This window comes from Cydia fagiglandana, chromosome 3, assembly GCF_963556715.1.
Source record: "Cydia fagiglandana chromosome 3, ilCydFagi1.1, whole genome shotgun sequence".
Classification (NCBI taxonomy): domain Eukaryota; kingdom Metazoa; phylum Arthropoda; class Insecta; order Lepidoptera; family Tortricidae; genus Cydia; species Cydia fagiglandana.
In genome coordinates this window covers 19204429-19231037 of record NC_085934.1, presented here as the reverse complement: position 1 = coordinate 19231037, position 26609 = coordinate 19204429, and the positions used below count along the sequence as shown (strand labels likewise).

General features: G+C 42.4%; 1 protein-coding gene across 1 annotated transcript in view; it reads left to right on the top strand.

Moving 5' to 3' along the window:
* LOC134680303 (neuroglian) overlaps positions 1-26580 on the top strand; it is a 49197-nt gene extending 22617 nt beyond the window's left edge. Inside the window, exons 6-20 of the mRNA XM_063539412.1 lie at positions 349-624; positions 8888-9029; positions 9642-9769; positions 10478-10599; positions 11168-11327; positions 12502-12869; positions 14605-14766; positions 15340-15573; positions 16005-16283; positions 17570-17881; positions 18157-18331; positions 22795-23002; positions 23787-23884; positions 24709-24768; positions 26435-26580. Coding sequence (XP_063395482.1) covers positions 349-624; positions 8888-9029; positions 9642-9769; positions 10478-10599; positions 11168-11327; positions 12502-12869; positions 14605-14766; positions 15340-15573; positions 16005-16283; positions 17570-17881; positions 18157-18331; positions 22795-23002; positions 23787-23884; positions 24709-24768; positions 26435-26580 — 2870 coding nt within the window. The remainder of the gene's footprint in view (positions 1-348; positions 625-8887; positions 9030-9641; positions 9770-10477; positions 10600-11167; positions 11328-12501; positions 12870-14604; positions 14767-15339; positions 15574-16004; positions 16284-17569; positions 17882-18156; positions 18332-22794; positions 23003-23786; positions 23885-24708; positions 24769-26434) is intronic.
* The last annotated feature ends 29 nt before the right edge of the window (positions 26581-26609 follow it).

Below are 26609 nucleotides of genomic sequence, written 5' to 3'. Positions count from 1 at the left end.
TTTTGCCCCGAAACACAAGGTTATCGTACTTTAGGTACTTTGCTTCCCGGCATGATAGACACGAGAAAGTTTAAATTAGACGTATTTTGAACTTTAATTAGTTAAAGCTGTTGACTTACGTTATGTAATCTTGCTGACGATTTCGTTCGTTAAAATAAATTGTTTCAGAACTTCTAACAGTCTTTACTTTCATAACAAAGCCTTGTTCCAAAGATCTAATTTCTCCTCTGTAAGAAGTATGATAGTATCTGCTTTTCACAATTTAAAATCCTTCTTTTGGATGTAACAGGGAAAGCACTGAGATTATCACAAAATACAAGACTTCCTAACCCTATTTTCTTTCCACAGCCGCCCCATACTTCACCGTGGCCCCGGAATCCCTGAACCTGGCCGAGAACGAGACCGCCGTGATCAGATGCAAGGCCGACGGCTCGCCCGATCCGCAGATCAAGTGGGTGTACAACGGCGAGCCCATCGAGCGCGCGCCGCCCAACCCGCGCCGCACGGTCGCGGCTGACTCCATCACCATCACGGGACTTACCAAGAAGGACACGGGCAATTATGGCTGCAACGCTACCAACTCCATCGGCTACGTGTATAAGGATGTCTACATCAATGTCCAATGTGAGTACCAAGCATATTTTTATGTTCCCAATAGATAGACCAAAGAGCGAAAACCTTTGAAAGCACTATAGGAGTATATATTTCGACATGCATCGACAAGTCTTTCCTTTCATCTTGGAAAGCAGTAGACTTTATTTTCATAGTGTATACGTGTACCTAATGCGCTCAAGCGCTTTTATGCCATTATGCAAAGCCGATGAGAAAAATCTCCACATTATATCTGTGGGTTTTATGGACGTACATACTTTTGTAGTTAGGTGTAAGGTACCTTACAGTACTCCAATTTAAGTTATGCGCTTCGGCAATCGATTCTGTATCGCGAATATTCATGGTGTCGTCAGTATGTCTCTTTGACATGCATATTGCAAGCTGCATCCTAAAATAGACAAAGATCATATCGCTACACTGCTTGTTTCCTAAAATGCTTATTATGCGACGTTTTGATAGACTTGCCAAACTTGAAATGAAATGCATAATGAATAACCAATATGAAATATTTTAGAAAACAATATTAATATTTCCATTTAAACCAACAACAGTCCAATTCAATCTAATGGGATGCCGGAAGTCTATCCCGCTGCTGTAGACTCGTACCGAAAACGTCCCGGCGCACAAATTGGATCATTCATGTTGTCATTCACAATTCCAGAGTTTTATGAGAAAACAAATGAACCGGCTAGAATACGGTTGTCACTCTAAATTTATAATGACAAATTACAGAGATAAGAATGAAAGTAACGAGGAACTTGTTTGTGCCGTGTAGAAATAGCTCAGCTTGCGGCTATTGATAAATGATAAAGTCTCTTTATCAACAAAGAATTTTAAACAACGATATCTGCTTTGTGCGTGTTTTTTGAAATGTAAACATTAACGCGGAGACAAGAAAACATTGCAAGATAAATAACTGTGACACGCTTGGAAAGAGGCTATAGTAATGCATTTCGGATTTTTCTATTTATTAACTATTGCGCCACAACAAATATACATTTATCCATATAAAGATTCAAAAATAACATTTATTACAGATTGTAGTCTAATCAGTCGAATCTAATATATCACTTGCATAGAGAGTGCAGACGGCTAGGAATTTAAACGGAATCGGAAACGCCGGGGGTGGTATGTTTGCGCACAATCCCCCGTGGAACCGCCTGCAATTCGCGCCGTTTACTGCACTTTATGCATTCATACACTCGCTAAACGGGGGAGGCTGTTTGTGCGTCGTTAAATGCTAAGGAAGCTAAGAGCCTGCGTATTGTGTTTGAGTACTCTCTTCGTTTATGCGGTTTACATCTTTATATAGAGTAGCGCAGCCGTATTTTTGTTTAAAGACCACGTAAGTTCAAGGGCCGATACAGTACGGAAGTAGTAGGAAGTGTAATTATTGTAGTAAGTTCACCACAATTTAGTTCACACTTCAGTTTCATGTTACTTCTTAGATATTTGTAAATTGGGCACCCTAAACTGCAAAACGTAATTCAAGACCAAAAAAAGTAAGAAAATGTTGCCACTTTTTACTAGCGCGTCTTGTATTTATCTAAAATAAGTAAATAAAAGTACTTTTTTAAATCGTAGGAGTAAAATTACTAATAAATAAATTATCTTAGCGTGATTATTTATCAAAAGGCATTTACTATTTTTCAATCAAATTATTGCAGTGGCAACATTGTCTTACTTTTTTGATCTTGTTCTTACGTTTTGCAGTTTAAATTAGTTACAGCCGATCGTGGTTATCGCTCTAAACTTCGTCCGTAAAACATATCACATCAATGCAATTCGGATCGTATCATTAAATCGCACCCTATCAGTCACCTTTTCGACACCTCTAAGGAACAAAAAAAAGTTGCAGCTGTCAGCTACCATCGCGTGTTGATGCGGCACTACCTGTGCTATCTACCAATCCAAACAGACAGACGTGCGGTAGAAAGCTTTATTACATATGCCCTTTTATAGTTCCACGCTAGGTGCGATTCTGGGGTGAAAAGAATGCGCGGGTGCGCCCGTGGGGAGATTGTGCAAGGGTGAATTGACCCGAGCTTACGGCTCTCAGCAAAAGTCAAGCGATAATAGCCCTTTTTACTCTACCATAAAACCGTCGACATGAGCAAGCAATTTGGGACTTTAATCCCTTGATCCGCGCGGGGTTTCGTGACTCACCGTTAGGTCCTGATCGTAGGGAAAAATGTGGTTTACGGTTTACCGCTTTATTCTATAATTACTTAATTGGATATGATAGCGGTCCTTTAACTATAAATATGTTGTAATTACATTATTTATCCTGTTTCCTTGTATCCATTGAAATTCAATACATACTATGTTTTTCCTTCATATATAGATATGTGTCTTGGCCGGACGATAGTTTAGAATGTAGAAATTAGATTTCACATTTTGACTGACTTAGGCCTGAAGACTATCTCCACCTACTACTATGTTAGGAAAGTAGCATTTTTCGGTTTTATTTTATTTTAACACTTACCTAGTCATTCCTTTCTTACTTCCGTAGTTATTCCAGAGCATCATACTGTAGCGTACAAATTCTTATAATTTGTTGTGGTTTATCAGACCTCCGAGGACAGGAACATTTAGAAAAGCATGGTATTTACATAGGAAACTTCAAACTTCTTCTCTTCTTCTAAGAAAAAGAGATCAGTTACGCGCCATTTTAGGTGTACCGGAAATATAAATTTTCATTTCGAGTAATTCTTCCCTTGTTAGCTAAACTGCGAGTGTGAAGTACGTTAGGTCACGAGTTCAGCGACCGCGGAGTGCTAATCTACCTGTTGGTATATCTTGTGTGTTAGGCTTTCGCGTGTTTGGTTACTTCAGACTGCATTGCATGCAAACATGGAGAAGTAGCTACTATGTAACTTACTTTATTCAAGAAAATAAATGCTAGAAATGCACGCATAAGATTAAGCTCAAGTGAGAAGCAACCGGCTATATTCAAGTATCTTCTTCTTCTTGATCGGGTCACTCTTGACAGAGCGGTCGTGGTCATCATTGGAAGTCTCCCTTTGTGACACGTTTGACGGCTCGCCTCCACTCCTCCCTGACGGCTGCGCGTTTAGCGCATTCAAGTATACTGAAACGAAAATTCTGTTATCTTCATGAAAGCTTTAAAAGGGGGAAAGCGGGGCTACTAATTACGGTTACTAAATCAACTGTAGGTTTAAACATAGGCTTCTTTAATTACAAAACTTCCGTGGGATTCGGACTCAGATAGGTAGACGTATTAAAGAAGTTTCCGCTTTATGTCGTTTGACAATCAAACCTCGCTTTTCAATCTGTCAGTACTCTTAAAACCCTCAAATACTTGTGCAAAATTGCAGGGAGTAAGCCAGAAAAAAAAATACTTGTATAAGCTTTATTGCGTTCGGTATAGGCTTAGTTTTCATCGGGTATTTTTTTATTAAGCTCTCGTAATCTAGACGGATTGTTTGCGGGGCCGGCCCTCATTGACCCGCTGTCAGGCAGTAAAGCTGAATATAGTTCCATAACTGGGCTGCTGCCCGCAATAAAACGCGTATGAGCGCCGAAACTGGGTAACGGCGTTTGTTCAGATTCCGCCTTTATTAATAGTTATCAAATAAAAGCGGATTCTTTCAATATGGTGGCTGTGTGCTAATCTTCTTAATACGGCTATCTTTAGGAAACTACCAACACGCTAGTGAGGCAACTCAACGGCCAGCAACGCAACGCAACACCACAACAATAACGCAACGGCAGCTAATAATGTGTGAAGTTTTTATGATTTCATCTTCTTCATTCATTAAATATAGTGTGGCAAACCAATTTTGTCAATAAAATACGGTAAATTTGAAGAATGTAAAGCGCCTCCCATAGAAGTTACTGACACATCGCTTTGCCAGATCAAATCATGGGTAATTGTCAAGCGGACCCCAGGCTCTCATGAGCCATGGCAAAAATGCCGGGATAACGCGAGGAAGAAGATATCGCTTTGCCAGGTAGTAAGCAATTAAGGACAAGAAATCTAAAAAAAGCTAACAGCTCTGTCCCCTAGCTCGGAAGCGTCTTATGTCCACCGCCTGTTGTCTATTGGCCACTTCCTCGCTTCACACGCCCACACCTCACTCTCCTGAATGCGAGGATATGGATACTTGCGCCTACGGTGTTTGTCTTAGCGCGCTGCATACGCTGACCTCTTTACAGGTCAGATACATAAAAAAACAGACTGATAAATGGCTATTCGACCAAACAAATATAAGATTACAAGATCAGGTCATGCTGTTGGCTTTTAATCTTTGATAAACTTTTTACCTCGATTTCTTTCTACTTTTAAATGTTTTACTTTTAGATTTCGTATCCAAAAAAAAAAAAATTAAAATTTAAACTGTTTATTATAAATAAAATTTACAATTTTTTTAAGGACTAACTTAACCTAATCTACATTATAATAGATTATTAGCTAAGTGAGAGGTTTTCTCATAGTTACATCATTGACATTATTATTACTATATTTTAATCTAATTTATATAATGTGTATTTATTTTAAATTAGCTTTTGACTAAATTAATCAGTTCAAGTAGTACTTTTTTAACATTAGTTTCAGCTTATGAGGCTTATCTTGTAAGTTATCTATTATATGTCTAGGAAGACTATTTAGGATGTGTGGCAAGTAACTCGACCAGACTCTTTGTCCATAATAGTTGTTACTACTTGGTATATTGAAATGTTTTTTATTTATCAGTACTCTAAGGTTATTTGGCCTATCATACCTATTCAGACTTCCCAGTTTATGTCTATATTCTAATATTATCGCTAGCTTCACTTTATCATATACATTCATTATTTTACAATGCTGAAATAACTCTTCATAATTATGTTTATATTTATATTTAATTTTTAGTGGTACAATGGATTTAAGAATTCTTACCTGTAGGCTATATATTCTTTGTAGGTGAGTTTTGTGGGTTCTACCATAGCTAGATATCCCATAATTTATTACAGAGTCAGCCATAGCCATGTATATCAGGCGGAGTGTATTATACGGTATTTTGTTTTTAAGTATTGTTAGATTACTGAATACAGCTCTTAGTCTCTTACATACATGGTCAATGTGCGGGCTCCAGTTAAATTTATTATCTATAATTAGTCCAAGGTATGTATGCTGTTCTACTATATCCCACCAAAAACATTCTGTAAAAAACTAGCCGTCTCGATGGAGCTGCTTGTTTATCTCTAAAAAGTAATGAAATCTAGACAAAGTCGTGCCAAGTCTAAGGTTCCTTACTGCGATTTCTTTATTATTATAGTTAATGTTGTGTGACTTGGCCGTTGAAGGGTACACAAGGGTACAAAACCAGGTGCTCCATGACACCATTGCACCAATCTGCCATTGCACCAAAAAGAAGTGTTTGTTTCAGGCTCGTCCATACATAAGTATTATTGAAATACGCAGCTTTATCAAGTCACAATTGACTGGTTATTGAATCAACGTTTTCCAAGTGGCAATTTTCCATCGTCAATGGGTAGCGGTTCTGGCGACAGATTGGTGCAATGGTGTCATGGAGCACCTGGTTTTGTACCCTTGTGTACCCTTCAACGGCCAAGTCACACAACATTAACTATAATAATAAAGAAATCGCAGTAAGGAACCTTAGACTTGGCACGACTTTGTCTAGATTTCATTACTTTTTAGAGATAAACAAGCAGCTCCATCGAGACTTGGCTAGTTTTTTACAGAATGTTTTTGGTGGGATTTCACTTCTTTTTGTAGAAACCCCCTGGCACTGATTAAAATAACCGACTTGGTTTCACATTACATCTCAAAACTTTTTTGTAGTAAAAGCGTTGCGAGACTTGCACCTTTTTACATGTAATGTTTTTGATGGGATCTCATCTCTTTTTGTAGGCAGTCCTTCTTTTCGGGTACTCATACCCATACTATGTATACACATATCATAACTAAACATATCTTCATTCATACTCACATCGTACATCGTAGTGTACCTTTACTTTACTTTACCTACTATTTGTAGGAACTGCAACAGTAACTTTGTAATATCATATATTTATATGGGATTACAAACTTACTTATGCAGTTCTTAGATCTTTAAAACGTGACTGATATTGCTATATTTTTAGGTTTTCCCTTTATGTGGCCATTAAACCCTAACTCTGTACCAAATTTCAGCTCTCTGAGTTTATGGGAAGTACTAGTTCTATTCTGATGATCATGAGTGAGTTTCATAAATGCGAAACTTTGCTTTCGCTTAACTTCGGAACTAAATGACCTACAGACTTGAAATTTTGGATTTTAAGTATGTGATTATAGCTTACTGGATGACCAAAATTTCCGCGTTCTGGTCTTATCCAGAGGTTCTCAAATAGGGGCCTGAAAATGCGGCGAAATGGTTCCAGTAAAGGATGGTACGGCAGTGTTTGCTTCGCGCTCGACTTGGCGGGGGCACTGCCGTGCCCCCCGATCTAAAGCCTCACAGTTGCAGCTCGAATCTGACCCATGCAAACAAGAGTGTTTGTGTGCTATAATCTTGGGTACTATGTCAGTTTTGATGTAGGGTAAACTATAGATTTGTTATACCTAACTTTTTTTTGAGGCGACTTTTTGTGCGATGCCATGATGCAGAGAAAACTTCTTTTTAACGGAAAAACTACTCAGTGTAAGAAATTACATACAATAGAATAAAATACTTCATATGCTACATGCACGCATGGCACATTAGGATTCGTACGTTATTAAATTTATTAGGCTCCTCGTCATACTGTATCATCCCGTGATTCGATGGGTTCCGCGTAAATTGCGTAGGTAATGTTATAACGCAACAAGTGCTGAGTCAGAAGTTGTAAATACACCTCCCCGGAGCTCCCGTGAGTCAGCTGAGTGCGCCTGGATCGATCGTATGTCTTTGCCCGGTGAGGGATAACAATATTCTTCTCTTTTCGTTTTCTTTGTAGCTTTCGTAATACATTATGCAATCCTTGACGCCTCATGTTGCGTCCGCTAATGTATAAATGAAACGGGAAGAAATACATCAAAATAAATGAAAAACATGGGATCGGGACTGATTTAGAAACGTACCTACTAAAATGTTATTGTATATTGGCACACTTATGCGACCTCGCGTTGTTTTCTGTATATCATATGAGTGCTCTATATCATACCTACCTATATCTATTAAATTAGCTAATAAGCACACCTGGACCATAGTTTTGTATTTTACAGTTGTCGTGTGTCAAATTACCTACGGTGTCATTCTAAGGAACTTTCTAACTAATATGTAAACAAAAGTCCTAGTGACATTCATCATGAGACAATTTCAATATGGCGGTTTGTTTACATAGTCAGCAAGTTCCATAGAATTATACTTTACCTATGAAATACTTGGTAAACAATATTAAGGCCAAAACAACATTTCATATTATCGCCATACATCAAGGTTTTCGGTGCGGTGTTTAGGCTAGCCAAATAACAGGTAAAAACTGTAAAAAACGATACTAATTTAACATTTCTAAAGCACATTTGGACCTTACTACCTACGTCTAATTCATAGTTTGGTAATTATTTTACAATAAACAAAGTTACAAATACACGAAATCATTCCCGTACCGAAAACCCCGACGTATGATTATCGCGCTAAATTTCTCTGGCACAAATGAATATAAACGTAGCATTGTACTCTCGGAAACACTTCAAATTCTTGCATCAACGTATCCCATATGGCTCGAGCGTTCGTCGTTAGCACGACCGCGCGCCACCTGGGCACGCCGCCCATATGCCACACATCAATATTCATATTCCACACGTTATTCTTCATCTAATGATAATAACTGCGTCGTAAAACGTTACAGCATATGCAGAGTTTTCAAAGATTGTGTAATGGAACTGGGGTGGTGTCATATTACGCAACGTTTCCAGGATAATGTGTCCAATTTACTCGTACAAAACAATCTGCCGGCGTCTAGAACTACGATAACCTTATTATGCATAGCGTGCGTAGGAAATAAATCGTTTTTGCTCCAAAATTTTGCTAAGCATGTAAAAGCTATGTACACAGGGAATTGATAATTGGAATTTGTAAAGCCTTATTGCACTGATATAGGAGATACAGAACCGGTTGCATCAAGCGTCATTACCTAATAATCATGATCAGGTATTCTTTGATAGTTCTCCATGGCATATATTAATCTGTTTATTATTTATGGTCAGCCGAACCGAGCGTATAGAGTAGCCGGTGTAATGGTCGCTCGAGTTTTTGCCTTGTACTGACATTATGACTTTTCACAGCAATCCCGCCGGAGATCAAAGAAGGTCCCGAGAACGTGACTAAAGTGGACGGGTCCGAGGTGGTGATGCGATGCCGAGTGTTCGGCGCACCGCGGCCCATCGTCAAGTGGATGCGCAACGACGTCGAGCTCACGGGCGGCAAGTGAGTGCTATACCACAGAATAAATAATAGAACTAATGTACTGAAAGGACACTTCCTACAAAACCGAAGTTTGATGTCTGAACGACACAGGCGAATTATGATGTTCCTTTAATGTATGTCACTATCCCTTTCGGCTAATTAGGGTTGTCAAAATTAAAGTAATTATCTTATCTGTGGTCGTGCACGCATCTGTGCCAAACAGAGCCGAGAATGCCTGAAGTCAGGAGTGTCTCCCGACTGGCTGTACTATACTATTGAGAGATTATGGGACAGATTGGTGAAAGTTTGATTCAATAGACCAGCGGTCGGCAACCTGCGGCCCGCGGGCCGCATGCGGCTCGTGAAACTGTCACTTGCGGCCCGAGTGCCGCCTTGGCTATTTTGTATGTAATAGTGACAAACGACAATGTCTCAAAGTCATAAATATTAACAAAATACGGCCCGCGTCACCTCCGTTAGCTACTATGTGGCCCTTAGCTGCTAAAAGGTTGCCGACCGCTGCAATAGACGAACAATCGAAGCCGTCCACTCCATCACATTCCATAACCTAAACGTGACGAGTTTGACGTCTCTTAATGTATATTAAAATATAGTATTTAATTCTGTCTGTAGCTTCAACATCACCACGATGGGCGACCTGGTGATTCGCAGAGTAGGGTACAGCGACGCCGGCGTGTACCGCTGTTACGCGCAGAATAGCTTCGGCGAGAAGTCTGCATACGGCACACTCGAAGTCAAACGTGAGTCATACTTATTTGCTAAGCCTAAATTTTCTTGTTTGATAAGCATTTGGATGCTATCGGTTGTCTTACAAAGTTGCCCCACAGTATTAGGGCGTAACAAAGTTTTGTAAGATTAATAAGCATTTGGATGCTATCGATCCTCTTACAAAGTTGCCCCACAGTATGAGGCCTTAAGAAAGTATTGATGACACATAACCCTGGTACGCAGCGCAGTTTCTCTGAGGAGAGGCACTTATAAGTGTTAACTAAGGGATATTTAACGTTAGTCAATTGTGCGTAGCGCTACCGGCCCTAAACGACAATAAACAGACGTTTCTGCCCACTTTCGTGATTGTCTCTGGTCTTACAGAGATACAGTTTGGCAGACTCGCCGAACAATTGAGTTTGATCCTGAGCGACTAAAGTAAGGACGCTAACCACGAAGAATTACGTACATTTACTCGCTTGTTCCTATCTCTATTGCAGGTGCATAATTATATTGCTGTCCCGCCGATGATGTCGGCGGTCAATGACACTGCGAGCGGGACAGCAACGTATTCATGCGCGTGCGATAGAAGTAGGAACAGAGGGGTCAATGTCCTAAATTCCTCGTGCTTAGCTACTTTAGTGCGCATCACTAAAAAAAGTGTGTCTATGCCCTAGTCTACAGGCTCATCAGCTGCATCATTCGCACGGTGTTTTGACACATGATTTTTTTTTATTCAGAGCGGTCCACCATCAAGAACGAACCTGAAGACTACGAGGTGGCGGCCGGCTCGCAGGCCACGTTCCGCTGCACGCCCGACACGGACCCCGACCTACACACCGATGTCACCTGGGAGTTCAAGGTACTAACAACCTTTCATAATTGTGGGGTTCCTTCAGAGAAGGGTCCTTATGCTTTATGTGCAATAAAAACCTTTCTATCGGATTTTCTACTGGAATGTCAGATAAAAAGGACCTTATTGCATTTGAAGCATAAGCACCCTTCTGTGATGGAAAGCCAAAATTGATCATCCGATACTTACTTAGTTACTACTTACTAGTTTGGAGCAATAACCCAAAATGACTTTTGGCCTCCCAACACAAGATCACGCCATTTTACTCGGTCCTGTGCGGATACACGCCAGTTTTCACAGACGTCGATAAGCGGCGAAAAAGTAACTAACGACCGATTATTGTCTCACGCAAGATACAATGTACATGTTGATGTACTAAATTGTTCACAAGTAACGTTCGAAAGGCGTATTTGAATAAATTTTTTTTTATTTTGACGCTTTGTTAACTATTTTAATTTTTAAACAAGCGTAAATTTATTCTAAGCTTTGTTAACTAGTATTTGATTAAGGTATTCGACACAAATTACGGTATTAATGTAAAATGTTGTATATTCATTTATCTTTTGTGTTATCCAAGGGTCAAACCATCGACTTCGAAGGCCAACCGCGCTTCAAGATGACTAACGACTATTCGCTGCTCATCTCCGACACCATCGAGCTGGACTCGGGCCCGTACCAGTGCGTCGTCAAGACTCCCATCGACGAGGCCCGCGCTGAGGCCACGCTTATAGTACAAGGTACGTCACAAGATGACTAACGACTATTCGCTGCTCATCTCCGAGACCATCGAGCTAGACTCGGGCCCGTACCAGTGCGTCGTCAAGACTCCCATCGACGAGGCCCGCGCTGAGGCCACGCTTATAGTACAAGGTACGTCACAAGATGACTAACGACTATTCGCTGCTCATCTCCGAGACCATCGAGCTAGACTCGGGCCCGTACCAGTGCGTCGTCAAGACTCCCATCGACGAGGCCCGCGCTGAGGCCACGCTTATAGTACAAGGTACGTCACAAGATGACTAACGACTATTCGCTGCTCATCTCCGAGACCATCGAGCTAGACTCGGGCCCGTACCAGTGCGTCGTCAAGACTCCCATCGACGAGGCCCGCGCTGAGGCCACGCTTATAGTACAAGGTACGTCACAAGATGACTAACGACTATTCGCTGCTCATCTCCGAGACCATCGAGCTAGACTCGGGCCCGTACCAGTGCGTCGTCAAGACTCCCATCGACGAGGCCCGCGCTGAGGCCACACTTATAGTACAAGGTACGTCACAAGATGACTAACGACTATTCGCTGCTCATCTCCGAGACCATCGAGCTGGACTCGGGCCCGTACCAGTGCGTCGTCAAGACTCCCATCGACGAGGCCCGCGCCGAGGCCACGCTTATAGTACAAGGTACGTCACAAAATGACTAACGACTATTTCATTTATGTTATTATATCAAGGACTTGAGCTCATACTTATACAGATTCCAATAAAATCATCTTTTTAAACTCATGTTTTTGTAGTTTCAACAACGTGAGTTTAACCTTTTGACCGCCAAAAGCGTCAACTGAGGCGCGCGGCTACAGTCTAATATCAACCTTCGTGCATTCCGACAAGGTTCACGATGACGTGCCACATACGACACGCGTGGCTGTTAAAGAGTTAGAGTTAGACCAAGAAAAGTCTACAACGATTTTGACAGGAGACAGTGCGACACACGCAGTGCAAATGTTATTTTAAACCTCAAACTTTTATGAAATGATCACGTATAAATAACACTTGCAATGCGTATGATATCAAAATCGCTGCAGACTTTTCTTGCTTTAACTCTAGTACGAACGATTAAGCTAATGTTTCAGGAAGAGGTGAAAATACTAGAAAAATAACACAAAACTAACTCAGAAACGTTACTTCGTCAGATCGACCCAACCCCCCCGTGCTGGTCGGCGTCGAGTGCCGCGAGAAAGTGGCCAACCTACACTGGGAGCCCAAAGGCGACAACCGCGCGCCCATCCTGCGCTACTCCATCCAGTATAACACCACCTTCACGCCCGACACCTGGGACTCGGCCAACGACAACGTGCCCGCTATAGAGACCTCCTGGACGGTGGAGCTGACCCCCTGGGCCAACTACACGTTCCGAGTGGTCGCGCACAACAAGATCGGCCCTTCGGCGCCGTCCGGGCATTCGGAGGTGTGCACCACGCAGCCCGACGTGCCGTACAAGAACCCTGATAAGGTCGAGGGCCGTGGTCGAGCGCCTAACAATATGGTCATATTTTGGTCGGTGAGTGGAGTTTTTATTTGTTTGTTGAGATTTTTAGAAACTGTTTTGTCGAATTTCGAATCAAAAGAAAGCTACGACATTTATCGTTCGTTTCGCTTCTGCTCAGGCACCGATTGTTTTGATAAAAGCGAGCGATGGCTGAACGGAACGCATTGAACGACTTATAAAGGCTTGGATCTCGTCCGTATGCAAAAAATCGGGCAAGTGCGAGTCGGACTCGCGCACGAAGGGTTCCGTACCATAATGCAAAAAAAAAAACAAAAAAAAGCAAAAAGAAAACGGTCACCCATCCAAGTACTGACCCCTCCCGACGTTGCTTAACTTTGGTCAAAAATCACGTTTGTTGTATGGGAGCCCCATTTAAATCTTTATTTTTTTCTGTTTTTAGTATTTGTTGTTATACCGGCAACAGAAATACATCATCTGTGAAAATTTCAACTGTCTAGCTATCACGGTTCGTGAGATACAGCCTGGTGACAGACGGACGGACGGACGGACAGACGGACGGACGGACGGACGGACGGACAGCGAAGTCTTAGTAATAGGGTCCCGTTTTACCCTTTGGGTACGGAACCCTAAAAAATATAGCGAGACACATTCAAAGACAACTGTGTTTATGGCTCACCTGCTTGAGCCGATTCCACAAAACAAATAATGCTCGCTAAGACCTAATTATTTTTCTATTAAAAGGCATCTATTATTAACCCCTGGGTCATTCCACCGTTTCGGGTGTTACACTTGAACTCATAAAATAAGGTTTTATTCGATATTGTAACAGGAACTAGGAGGTTATAACTATTGATTCATCTACTACTTTGATAATATTTTCCTTTCCTGTACGCACATTATTAAAGTATAAGAGAAATAACGAGAGAATCACTAAAAAGTAGCTGTTTCGGGCGTTACGCAAATTGGCCTATACCTTCTGACCATCAGTACCAAAATGCATAATTAAGCGAATTTTATCAAGTAAGCTCCAGTTTTATTTATGTCAAGTAATAATAGTTAGTATAGTCTACTGAAACACTGAAGTAACACTTAGTATCACTTCTTATTTAATTTTAATAAAATAAATTACCTGTTTCGGGTGTTACTCATGGTTCGTTTCGGGTGTTACGAGTACGAAATTAAGACAGATTTATACGAAATTATGGCTCATTTTATTGAAATTATTGTCTTTTTAATAAATTCGATTAAAAATATAAGTAATAAATGGTGAATTATTTTAAAATACATTATCTTAACAATAAAAACTGTTTCTCGAAGATATCATAATTATTTTTCTTTCGATGCGAATATTTCCGAAAATATTCACTTAATCAAAAACTTGTTGATGGTGACACCTATTCATTTTGAAAGATCTATCCAATGACACCCCACATCACAGGATTAAATGCAAAAAAAAATTAAAAATATTTTTTTTGTACAGGAGCTACCATAAAAAAAACATTTTTTTTCGGTTTTTTTTTGTGACATGAAGGTTCGGTATGTTTTCTATGGAAATAGGTTAGTTTTGACTTCTTAAACCAGTTTTCATTTTTCAACCCTTTGGTAGCGTTTCTTATGGAATGACCCCCCTGTGACCTACGGGCACAATACAAATCGGTAAAGAAAAAACAAAATTCAACTTTCGGTCACTTTCGTTTGGGTTGGTAAATTTTAAACATTGGGAGTTAAAGAGTTTAATTTACATCTAAGCATGGTCCATTATTTAACAAAACACTGTTTCCCACAGAAAATGCCCCAAATCGAGCACAACGGGCCCGGCTTCTACTACCAGGTGTCGTTCAAGCGCAACGACACGGGCGAGGGCTGGACCGACCAGACCGTGCAGGACTGGCGCCAGAGCGAGCTGCTGGTGCCCAACACGCCCACCTTCGTGCCCTACAAGATCAAGGTAATAACTTATTTAAAATGCCCCAAATCGAGCACAACGGGCCCGGCTTCTACAACCAGGTGTCGTTCAAGCGCAACTACACGGGCGAGGGCTGGACCAACCAGACCGTGCAGGACTGGCGCCAGAGCGAGCTGCTGGTGCCCAACACGCCCACCTTCGTGCCCTACAAGATCAAGGTAATAGAACCGGCCAAGTGCGAGTCGGACTCGCGCACGAACGGTTCCGTACCATTACGAAAAAAACTGCAATAAAAATCACGTTTGTTGTATGAGAGTCTCATTTAAATATTAATTTTATTTTGTTTCTAGTATTTGTTGTCATAGAGGCAACAGAAATACATAATTTGTGAAAATTTCAACTATAACGGTTCATGAGATACTGCCTGGCGACGGACAGACAGTGGAATTTTAGTAATAGGGTACCGTTTTTACCTATTGGGTACGGAATCCTAATACCGGACGTATGTTTTTTGTTATTGGGGAAGTCATAATTTTGATGGGAGTAATTTTTTAAAAGAAGAAGTCACAAGATTTGTAATTATAATTCCTGTATTAACTATAGTATTTTCCATAGGTGGTCGCGTGGAACTCGAAGGGAGCATCAAACGTGGCTCCCGTTGAAGTGATCGGGTGGTCGGGCGAGGACCGGCCGCTGCTGGCGCCCACCAACTTCACGCTCGTCGAGGTCATCTCCGGCAACGAGGCGCTGCTCAGCTGGAACCCCGTGCCGCCCGAGTCCGTGCGAGGGCACTTCAACGGGTACCGCATACAGACCTGGACCGATGGCGAGGAGGACCAAGTTCGCGAGGTAACATATTTATATTCGATCATTTATTTGCATATAAAGACACAACTCTCATCCGCTTACGCGCTGGCCTTTGAGACAGAAATCTTATAGGATATTGTGTTGTGCAGGTGTCCATGGGAGACAGTAATTGCTTCCCATCAGGCGATTAGTCTACTCGTTTGCTTCCTAAATAAATAAATAGAAAATAATAAATAATGTAATTTTTACAACACAACGTTATTAAGGCAAATTTACATTAATATTTTTATTTAAATTAAAAAATCAAAAACAAAGTAGAACTACATATAATGTTCAAGTCATACAAAAATAGAGACTGATGATCAGTGATCAACTGATTAGGTATCAGGTCAAAAAACTTATCATGGTATTGGTATTTATAAAGTAATTGACGAATCAAAAAATATTTCTTAACTGTTTTTTATAATTGAAAGGTGAAGGCCAAGTCCGACGCCACCAAGGTCATGATCAACATCCTGAAGCCGCACAAGAAGAACAACGTCCGCATCATGGTGTACAACGGCTTCGACAACGGCCCCCCCAGCGACACGCTCAGCTTCGTCACCCCCGAGGGCAAGCCCGGACCTGTCCGCTCCTTCAACGCCTACCCCATCGGCTCCTCCGCCATGCTGCTGACCTGGGACAAGCCTATGGAGGAGAATGGCGTGCTTACTGGCTACAAGGTGTACTACGCCAAGACTGTTGGCACGCAGGTGAGTCTAAAGCTTTCGGTAAAACCGACGTTTTCCCTGTGTGATATTACAAAAGTTTCGTCACTCCCGAGGGCAAGCCTGGACCAGTCAGATCATTCAACGCGTACCCCATCGGCTCCTCCGCCATGCTGCTGACCTGGGATAAGCCCATGGAGGAGAACGGCGTGCTTACTGGCTACAAGGTGTACTACGCCAAGACTGTTGGCACGCAGGTGGGTTTAAAATTTTGAGTGAAACCGGCGTTTTTTCTGTGCGACATTACAAAAGTTTTGTCACCCCATCACCAAGGAGCAAAAGTACCAGGGCCTCATGAGTTACGAGAAGGTGTCGTGGACCAACCCGCTGGGTCGCGGCGGCCGGGGCGCGTACGAGTATGAAGGTATCGCGCCTGCTCGCGTATCTTAGCTGTATACTTTTGGTTTGTTTACCTATAATACCTATAAAGTATTGTATACAATACTCGGCAAACTTCGTTGCCCAAACACGGTAGTCGACTGAAAAGCTCTCCATTATATCACGATTGTATAATAGTAGTTTATGTGACTGCTACATAATAAAAGGCATTAAAATACGAGTGTGGGTTTATGAAACGAATGAAATGAGTTTCATAATAGTATCACACGAGTGTTTTAATGCCTAATTATGTACAGTTACATACACTGCTTTATCTACACACATATTATAAACTTTCTATGATATATTCACTAACTTCATATTACAGCCGACTCTGCTCTGTGGCGGAACTCGCGAATATGAGATGGCGTCTCCGAAATATCTTTATCGCACATTTTACACGAAACTTTTATTATAGTTCCTTTAAAATCAACAAAACAAATTATTTTTTACTTATAAACTAATTAAAAGATAAACTGTACGTCAAATGGCGGCAAATGAAAACTTTTTTCACGCACGTCCCGCATCCGTAGTTTTTTTTAATTCAGAGACAAACTAGAGTCGGGGTCGATTATCATATCGTCCGATACCAACTTACATGCGAGATTTGTCAATATTGTATGCAATTGTCATTTGATTTCGAATAAAACGTCATCTCAACTGATATTAGAATAGGGGTCAAATCAAATTGCTTTTTTTTTCAGATATGTTCGAAATTTGAAATGCATTACCAAATCGATTTTGATATAGTAATGAAGCTATTACCACATTTTCATAGATAAGAAATTTGCTGTAACAAAACAGTTTATCGTAATGTGGGCCATTATTTACGAATTTTGAAGGCATCATAGACAGTTTATGATATGTGTGTAGATAAAATACTATTGCCGCAGGTGGAGCCTTGGGTGGAGCGCAAGAACGTGATCGACAGCAAGTTCGACCGCGCCAAGCTGGCGGGGCTGCAGCCCGACACCAAGTACCGCATCGAGCTGCGCGCCATGACCAAGGCGGGCGAGGGCAAGGGCTACTTCGTGGAGGCGGCCACGCGCGCCGACCTGCTGGCCGTGCCCGACGCGCCCGCCTTCTCCGCGCACGTCGTGCCGCCGCCGCCCGACAAGCTCGCCCAGCCCGACGGCTCGCCCGCCGTGCACGTGCTAGTGCGCTGGCTGCCCTCGCTCGACGGACACCCCGGCACGCACTTCCAGGTACCAAGGCACACAACATGCGCTAGAATAGTTAGCAGGAAGATAGGGAACGCGACCCACCTAAGGGCACACCAAAAAGTTCAACATCCTAAAATACTAAATTAAAAATGCCCACCCGGAGCACCCGGTCGCTATGGCCGAAAACAGTCATGAGTATCTTACTCCGCATCGAACTAGAGATTACACTGACAACCAGTTACGACCCCAATTAAAGAACTGGTTGCCGCCTCCAAACATTGAACTGCGAAATTATAAAAACGATAATTCCTTTTCAGGCCTCCTACAGATTGAAAGATCACCCGCAGTGGGAGCAGTGGCCGATGGAGATGGACGACGACTACGTCATCCTCAAGGGGCTGGAGCCGAACAGGATATACGACGTGAAGGTCACCGCCTACGACGGCGACTACTTCACCGACAGCGAGATCAAACAGGTCGACACCACTAATGGTGAGTGTACTACGATCGACACGTGGTCCTCAAGGGGCTGGAGCCCGACAGGATATACGACGTGAAGGTCACCGCCTACGACGGCGACTACTTCACCGACAGCGAGATCAAACAGGTCGACACCACTAATGGTGAGTGTACTACGATCGACACGTGGTCCTCAAGGGGCTGGAGCCCGACAGGATATACGACGTGAAGGTCACCGCCTACGACGGCGACTACTTCACCGACAGCGAGATCAAACAGGTCGACACCACTAATGGTGAGTGTACTACGATCGACACGTGGTCCTCAAGGGGCTGGAGCCCGACAGGATATACGACGTGAAGAGTGCTATTACATTTCGGGGTTGAGCGAGTTTAGGTATTTTACGCGCTGCGGCAGGCCGTGCGAGCTCAGTATTCCGATCCCTTCTACCACACTCGCACTACAATGATGGATTAAACATTCTTGATCCTTCGCGAAGCATATTGAAATCAACCATAACAACACTAACTGTACTTAACTTATAAAGTCCTAAAACTGTTATTTGGTAAGTACGAAAATACTAAATGCAGTGCAAATGTACATAGGGGCTGTTCATAAATTACGTCATCTATTTTTGACCCCCCCATCCCTCAAATCATCCAAAAATCATGCTTCGGATGACTCTGTTTCCTCCTACGTCATGCTACCATCATCCGATGTCCAGACCCCCCCCCCTCCTCCCATTTGAAACGACGTAATTTATGAATAGCCCCATACTCGTACTTATGAACGTATATTACTCGAAAGAAATTATAGGTACTCGCTTATTTACAAGAAACAAGTTACAAGAAACTAAAGATACACAGGGTCTGATGATGGAGCTGGAAGGTGGCCACGGGTACCAGTCTATCATGTAACTAAACCACTTCGTGTTTGGGCTCGTTTGATTCGTCTCAACAAGATCTTTGACACTGAAGATACACAGGGTCTGATGATGGAGCTGGAAGGAGGCCACGGGTACCAGTCTCTCATGTAACTAAACAATTTCGTGTTTGGGCTCGTTTGATTCGTCTGAACAAAATCTTTGACACAATGACACAAGACAGTACTCAGGGTCTGATGATGGAGCTGGAAGGTGGTCACCATTACCAATCAACCATACAACTAAACCACATCGTGTTTAGGCTCGTTTTATTTATCTCAACAAGATCTTTGACACTAGGCGATACTCAGAGTCTGATGATGGAGCTGGAAGTTGGTTACCGGTACCAATCAACCATGCAACTAAACCACTTCATGTTTAGGCTCGTTTGACTAGTCTCAACAAGATCTTTGACACTAGGTGATACTCAGAGTCTGATGATGGAGCCGGAAGGTGGTCACCGGTACCAATTAATCATGCAACTAAACCACTTCATGTTTAGGCTCGTTTGATTAATCTCAACAAGATCTTTGACACTAGGTGATACTCAGAGTCTGATGATGGAGCTGGAAGGTGGTCACCGGTACCAATCAACCATGCAACTAAACCACTTCGTGTTTAGGCTCGTTTGATTCGTCTCAATAAGATTTTTGACACTAGGTGATAAACCAAACACGAAGCCCAAACACGAAGCCCAAACACGAAGTGGTTCAGCTATGTGATAGACTGGTACCCATCGCCACCTTCGAGCTCCATCATCAGACCCTGAGTAGTATCTTGTGTCAAAGATCTTGTTGCGACGAATCAAACGAGCCCAAACACGAAGTGGTTCAGTTACATGGTAGACTGGTACCTGAGGCCACACTCCAGCTCCATCATCAGACCCTGAGTACTATCTTGTGTCAAAGATCTTGTTGAGACGAATAAAACGAGCCTAAACACGAAGTGGTTTAGTTGCATGGTTGATTGGTACCGGTGACCACCTTCCAGCTCCATCATCAGACCCTGAGTACTATCTTGTGTCAAAGATCTTGTTGAGACGAATCAAACGAGCCAAAACACGAAATGGTTTAGTTGCATGGTTGATTAGTACCGGTGACCACATTCCGGCTCCATCATCAGACCCTGAGTACTATCTTGTGTCAAAGATCTTGTTGAGACGAATAAAACGAGCCTAAACACGAAGTGGTTTAGTTGCATGGTTGATTGGTACTGGTGACCACCTTCCGGCTCCATCATCAGACCCTGAGTACTATCTTAAGTCAAAGATCTTGTTGAGCCGAATCAAACGAGCCCAAACACGAAGTGTTTTAGTTGCATGGTTGATTGGTACCGGTGACCACCTTCCTGGTCCATCATCAGACCCTGAGTACTATTTTGTGTCAAAGATCTAGTTAAGACGAATAAAACGAGCCTAAACACGAAGTGGTTTAGTTGCATGGTTGATTGGTACCGGTCACCACCTTCCGGCTGCATCATCAGACCCTGAGTACTATCTTGTGTCAAAGATCTTGTTGAGACGAATAAAACGAGCCTAAACACAAAGTGGTTTAGTTGCATGGTTGATTGGTACCGGTGACCACCTTCCGGCTCCATCATCAGACCCTGAGTACTATCTTGAGTCAAATAAATATATATAGAATGTCAGGTCGTTTCAAATATTTTTAATCCTGTCCGGTAGTTTATGAAACTGTACCATTATAAATTATAATACTATAAAAACAGTGCTAGGATCAAAGTCTCTCGTTGCGGTTTACACGCACACAGTATAGCGTTTTACACGGCGCCCGCCGCACACAATGATAAAAAACCTCGTCGTCGCCGTTGAAAATGTGCGGAGCCGACCGACACACGTCCTACCTGTACAAGCTCTGCCGCGGCACTGAGCTGGCGAGCGCGCGTCATCGGTAATATAGAGTAGTTTTCAAAAAATTGCCAAAAAATTATAGTAGGATTTCATAAACACTAATGTATACCAACAGTATAAGCAAACGTTGCAGATTGCTTGAGTATGAAAATGACTTCGATATTAAGTAGATTTTCGTAGAAATTGACACTTGTTTCGGAGAGAAAATTGAGTTCGTTTTACTTTGATTTTCTCTTTCTCAAAGGTATGTAGGAAAAATATCGTTTGATATGCCTAAAGAACAGGGTATTAGTAATACAAAATAGCCAGGTTTAGCAGAGTAAACTTCTCAACATTTCCAAATAAGAGCTTGCCGTTCAGTGCTTCACGGGGTTTTTCGGAAACGACCATCAGAAAAAAATTCATTACTAATTTAATAAGTCCTTTTTCTAATATTTACAACGATATTTAAAAAGATAAGAAGACGCTTTTACTGGAACAAGTACTCATTGTTTCTAATAATGAGCACAAAGTCCTGAATTTCGTCGACTAGTATCATCAATTTTGCATTATTTCGACTTTTCTTGTAAGAGCGCTCTGAAGGTCACCGCCTACGACGGCGACTACTTCACCGACAGCGAGATCAAACAGGTCGACACCACTAATGGTGAGTGTACTACGATCGACACGTGGTCCTCAAGGGGCTGGAGCCCGACAGGATATACGACGTGAAGGTCACCACCCACGACGGCGACTACTTCACCGACAGCGAGATCAAACAGGTCGACACCACTAATGGTGACTGTACTATGATCAAATCGTACCTAAAAAAGTTTGTACGTTGTCGGTGATATTACAGATTGGCCTAGAACTACTTTAAGAATCAGCCTTTTACATTTGACTTTTTAGCATGTCTTGCGTTGTCGCGACTCTATGTGGTTTTCCACTGCAAAAGGGTCCTTATGCTTCAAGTGCAAAAATGACAATTTCATCTGAAATTCCAACAGAAATTTTGATGGAATGGTCCTTATTGCACATGAAGCATAAGAAACCTTCTCTTAAGGTGCCCTCTGATTAAATAACAGTCCGCTGGACGGTATCGGCCTGTCAGTTAGTACAAAATTTTGACAGTTCCGAACAACTGACAGGCCGATACCGTCCGGCGGACTATTAATCAGTGGGCCCCTCTATGGAAAGCAACATACTCGTATGTCCAGCACGCAAGACACGATGTGATGACATTCGTGACCAAGTGAAACATTGTCAGGCGTGGCTCACTCCGCGATTTCGTCGCTTTGCTACAGGTAGCTAAAAGTACATCCGTTCGACCCCAATTTTGGGGTTTGCCATAAGCCGCGCGTGGCGCTGTCGCCACCTAGCGGCCATATCTGTGCTGATCGTGACAGACGCGTTTTGTTATAGAGTGAGTTCTGTACCTAGTACTATTATTTATTCTGAAACATTGTATTGTTTCACTCGCCGCTTGTTTTACCGCCTCGCGACACTAGACGTAAAACGCCAATTACGCAAGGAAAGGCCTAAGCCCTCCTACGTGTATACGTACAACACAGCCGGTCAACTCTACTGCCTTGAATGTGACAGAGTTTTTAAGAGCAAGTTTGGCCTGGCCAGCCACATAAGAGCTCATAAGAGGAAAAGCCCTTGATTGCTGAGGTCGCCGTCATCGAAATCGATGTGGAGGACTATATATATATTGTTTGTTCGCAGACGGTCCGATCATAATGCTGGACAACAAGTCGGCGCAGGCGGGCTGGTTCATCGGCGTGATGCTGGCGCTGGCGTTTCTGCTGCTGGTGCTGGTGCTGGTGTGCGTGGCGCGGCGCAACCGCGGGGGGAAGTACGACGTGCACGACCGCGAGCTCGCCGCCGGCCGCCGCGACCATCCCGACACCGGCTTCCACGAGTACACGCACCCGTCAGTACCACTACCACTGATACTAGTACTTACTGATACTTAGATGATTGGCAGTTCTCAACTGTGCGTTTCTCCAGAGACTTCCTCGCCTCGCACAGCTAAATTGTGGAATGAACTGTCGCCTGCGGTATTTCCGGACCAATACGACCTTCAAGAAACTTCCATCTCAAAGGTCGGCAACGCAATTAGAACTCCTCTGGTGTTGCGGTGTCCATGGGCGACTGTAATCGCTAACCTTCAGGCGATTTGTCTCTTTTGCCTCCTACGTCATAAAAATAACTGATACTGTTTCAACTACGATGATCCCTCGTATTTATCATGGCATCGTTGGCTACCTTCTGCAATCGGCATGAAGATGCAAAACGCCCGGTGATGGAGTGGGACTTTATCAGACTAGCAAAACGGTTAAAATGCAACGGGACCCATTTGATGTATTTGTCACAGGGAACGTTCTTCCCTCTGTTACCACCTTTTAAAGATATTTATTTTTTTGAGTAATACTAATCAGAACTACATGACCAAAAAAATTTTAGGTTTTTCTCGCGGCAGATAATCGAAAGCCGCTTAGAAATAATTAGCTACCTGAGTGTAGAAGGAGGGATAGGATTACTCCCTAGTTTAGTCGTGTTAGAGCATTTTCACATTATCCAATCAGATATCGGATGTAGGATCCTACATCCCCCGAGTTACTTGCCTTCTGACATCCGAAATCGGATCGGACAATGTGAAAATGCTCTTACTCACTATTTGTTATGAGTTTAACTAACGCCATGCATGTTTGCAGACTGGACAACAAGTCACGGCACTCCATGAGCAGCGGCAACAAGCCCGGCCCGGAGAGCGACACCGACTCCATGGCCGAGTACGGCGAAGGAGAAACTGGTGAGTACACTCATTCTCTACTACTGTAAGTAACGACAAACATGACTGATCACACTTCAACCTTATTGCAACGAGATAAGGTCCATCAATTGCCACTTCATTGTAATGCTAAACGATCCTTTTCATGATGAAAGTACGACGTATCAAAGCTAAATAAAGTGTGTGCAGACGATCAAACGGGCTTGATTGGCACATATACCTTACGACGTAACTGCGCTTGATCATCGTTTCAAGCTGAGTTTGTTGTGTCAATGCACTCTTGATGGACCGAACACCTTGTCTGTCCTTTTGTAGAATGATTTTATTTTGAGCTTGACTATTTTAGCATGTTAATGTTTGTTATGAATTTAATTTAAACTGTTTTAATATTTTTTTAAAGGCTATTGGAAATTAGAATCAAAATGTGGCTTCTTATAAGTCTCGTAACAAAATGTATTGTGAGTTTCCATAAGGTTTATTTTCAATAAACTTCCAATAGTCTTCCATTAGCATGTTGTTTTTTTATTTGGCTAGACATATTCAGTAATAGATAATATTTACATCAATAAATACTTATCCTCGTGAGTCGTTGCAATCTAATTTGAACCTTTCATGACACCAATAAAGAAGCATTTCTTTTGTTTCATTGCGTTTTAAAACAAACTAAATTCATTCCAATTTACTTTTAGAACAAGGTTCAAATTAAAAATTGGAAAACTTTCTATGGTATTACGAGGCTACTAGATACATGTGTTGACTCGCTGAGCCAAAGCAGTCGTTATTATTACTGAACATGTCCCGCCGCTTGCCTTGTTGTGACGTGTGCTGACCGGCTCCGCTTGCAGCGGGCATGAACGAGGACGGGTCTTTCATCGGGCAGTACGGCCGCAAGCGCCGCCCGCACCCCTCCAGCCACGACTCCGCCAGCCAGGCCTTCGCTACGCTCGTCTAACACCCCCCTCCCCCTTACCTACACCTTGCTCCACAATACCCCCCGAACCGCACTATAGTTAGTTTTTTGGCATTAGAAAGGTAAGGTAAACAATCTTGACGTGTCTTTTTATTGAAAAACACGTTTTAAAAATAAGTCACGGCACATATTTAACAATTATGAATCTAATACGATTATTTATATTCTCCTGCTTTCATAAGTAATTAGTTACTGATTTTTAAAAAGCATTTTTCAATTAAAAGACGTCAAGATCGCTTACCTTCTTTCTAATGCTAAAAAAACGAACTTTAGTAAACGTATTCGTTATCCAAACGGTTCGGGCGATACCATCACACCTTGCTACGTTCCAGCTAGTTTTAAACGTAGTGCCATCATCACATCTCGAATTTATAACGGTCCGGTACCGATCAACCAATCGGCGTCGCTCGTCGATCTTCGCTCTGATTGGTCCGCTTGAGTGAAAAGCCCGCCAAAATCTCCGAATCTCCAGTGATATTATCTGTTCGATATTATTTAGGTACCTTTTTTGAATTTTTTACTAAATGTTTAGGTATACTCCGGGCGTTCAGGGTCTTTATTGTACTATTTTAGAAATAGTTTTAATAAAGGCTGCTTCACGATTCCGCAAGTATTAAGTTGTAAGCTTTTTGCACAGAATCTCCACTACATATAGGCTAGGTTATATAGTGTCAAGTACACGGTATTTGTAAGCTAGGTTGTAAAAATTGATATTACGTTTAATTTGAGTGAGATGGAGTGAAAATATTATGTTAATTATATTTTCCTATACACGTTTGCTTTGTTTTATATTTTTTGATTGCATTTATGTGTTAGATTAGATAGGTCCTTTTCCGTCCTTATGTATTTCCTTCTTTGTTGCCCGCACGAGCACCAGAGTTCTTTTGTTATTTATGAGGTATGTTTTTGTTATTTTTTTTTACTTTAATATATTTCGCATTTGATGTATGTATGAATAATGCTAAATTAGACTTGTTTGCTTTTGATTTTCTTTTAATTTCTTTTTTTTTATTTAACTGCATAATTTTACTATAATGAATAATTTTGTTTGATTAATCGTTATTTTACATGCATTGTCGCATGATTCCATGAATGCGATACCAGATTAATGTTTCTATGATGATGTGTATACCTACGACTGTTGGTCTACTTGGAAATAAAAACTTGAGGAAAGAAAGTGTTATACCGGGTAGAAACTATAGCAATCGTCCGTTCTCACCCGAGAGTCATGAAGCGCACCCGCGTTGACGTCGACTGCCATATATTTGGTCTTAATCACGGCAGTTGGCGTCAGAGGGCCTACCGCGAATCCCGTTCGACGTGTTGCTTCTCTATCGCACTTGTATTTTAGTACGTAAGTGTGACAGGGAGGCAAAACATCGAACTTGGTTCGCGGGAGGCCCTCAGAGTCTAGTGAGCATGCTCGGCTAAGCGTTTCGGAGCCGAGGCGTTACCTACTACCACCAAACCAAAACTGACGACCGAGATCATATTACCATCTCTTTCACTCCTGGGACGATAATGCAAGTGTGAACGAGAATTTTATCTCGGCCAGTCGTCAGTTTGGTTTTCGGATAGGAGGTATAATGTGGTCGTATGTGCAGGTCGCTTCACGGAGGACGGGTCGTTTATCGGGCAGTACGTGCCGGGCGCGCGGGTGCTGCCCCCCGCGCCGCCGGCGCCGCCCGCGCCCCCCGCGCCCCCCGCCGCCCCCGCGCGCGGCGCCGCGCCGCCCACCTACGTCTAGGCCACGCACACACCCCTACACGCCGGTAT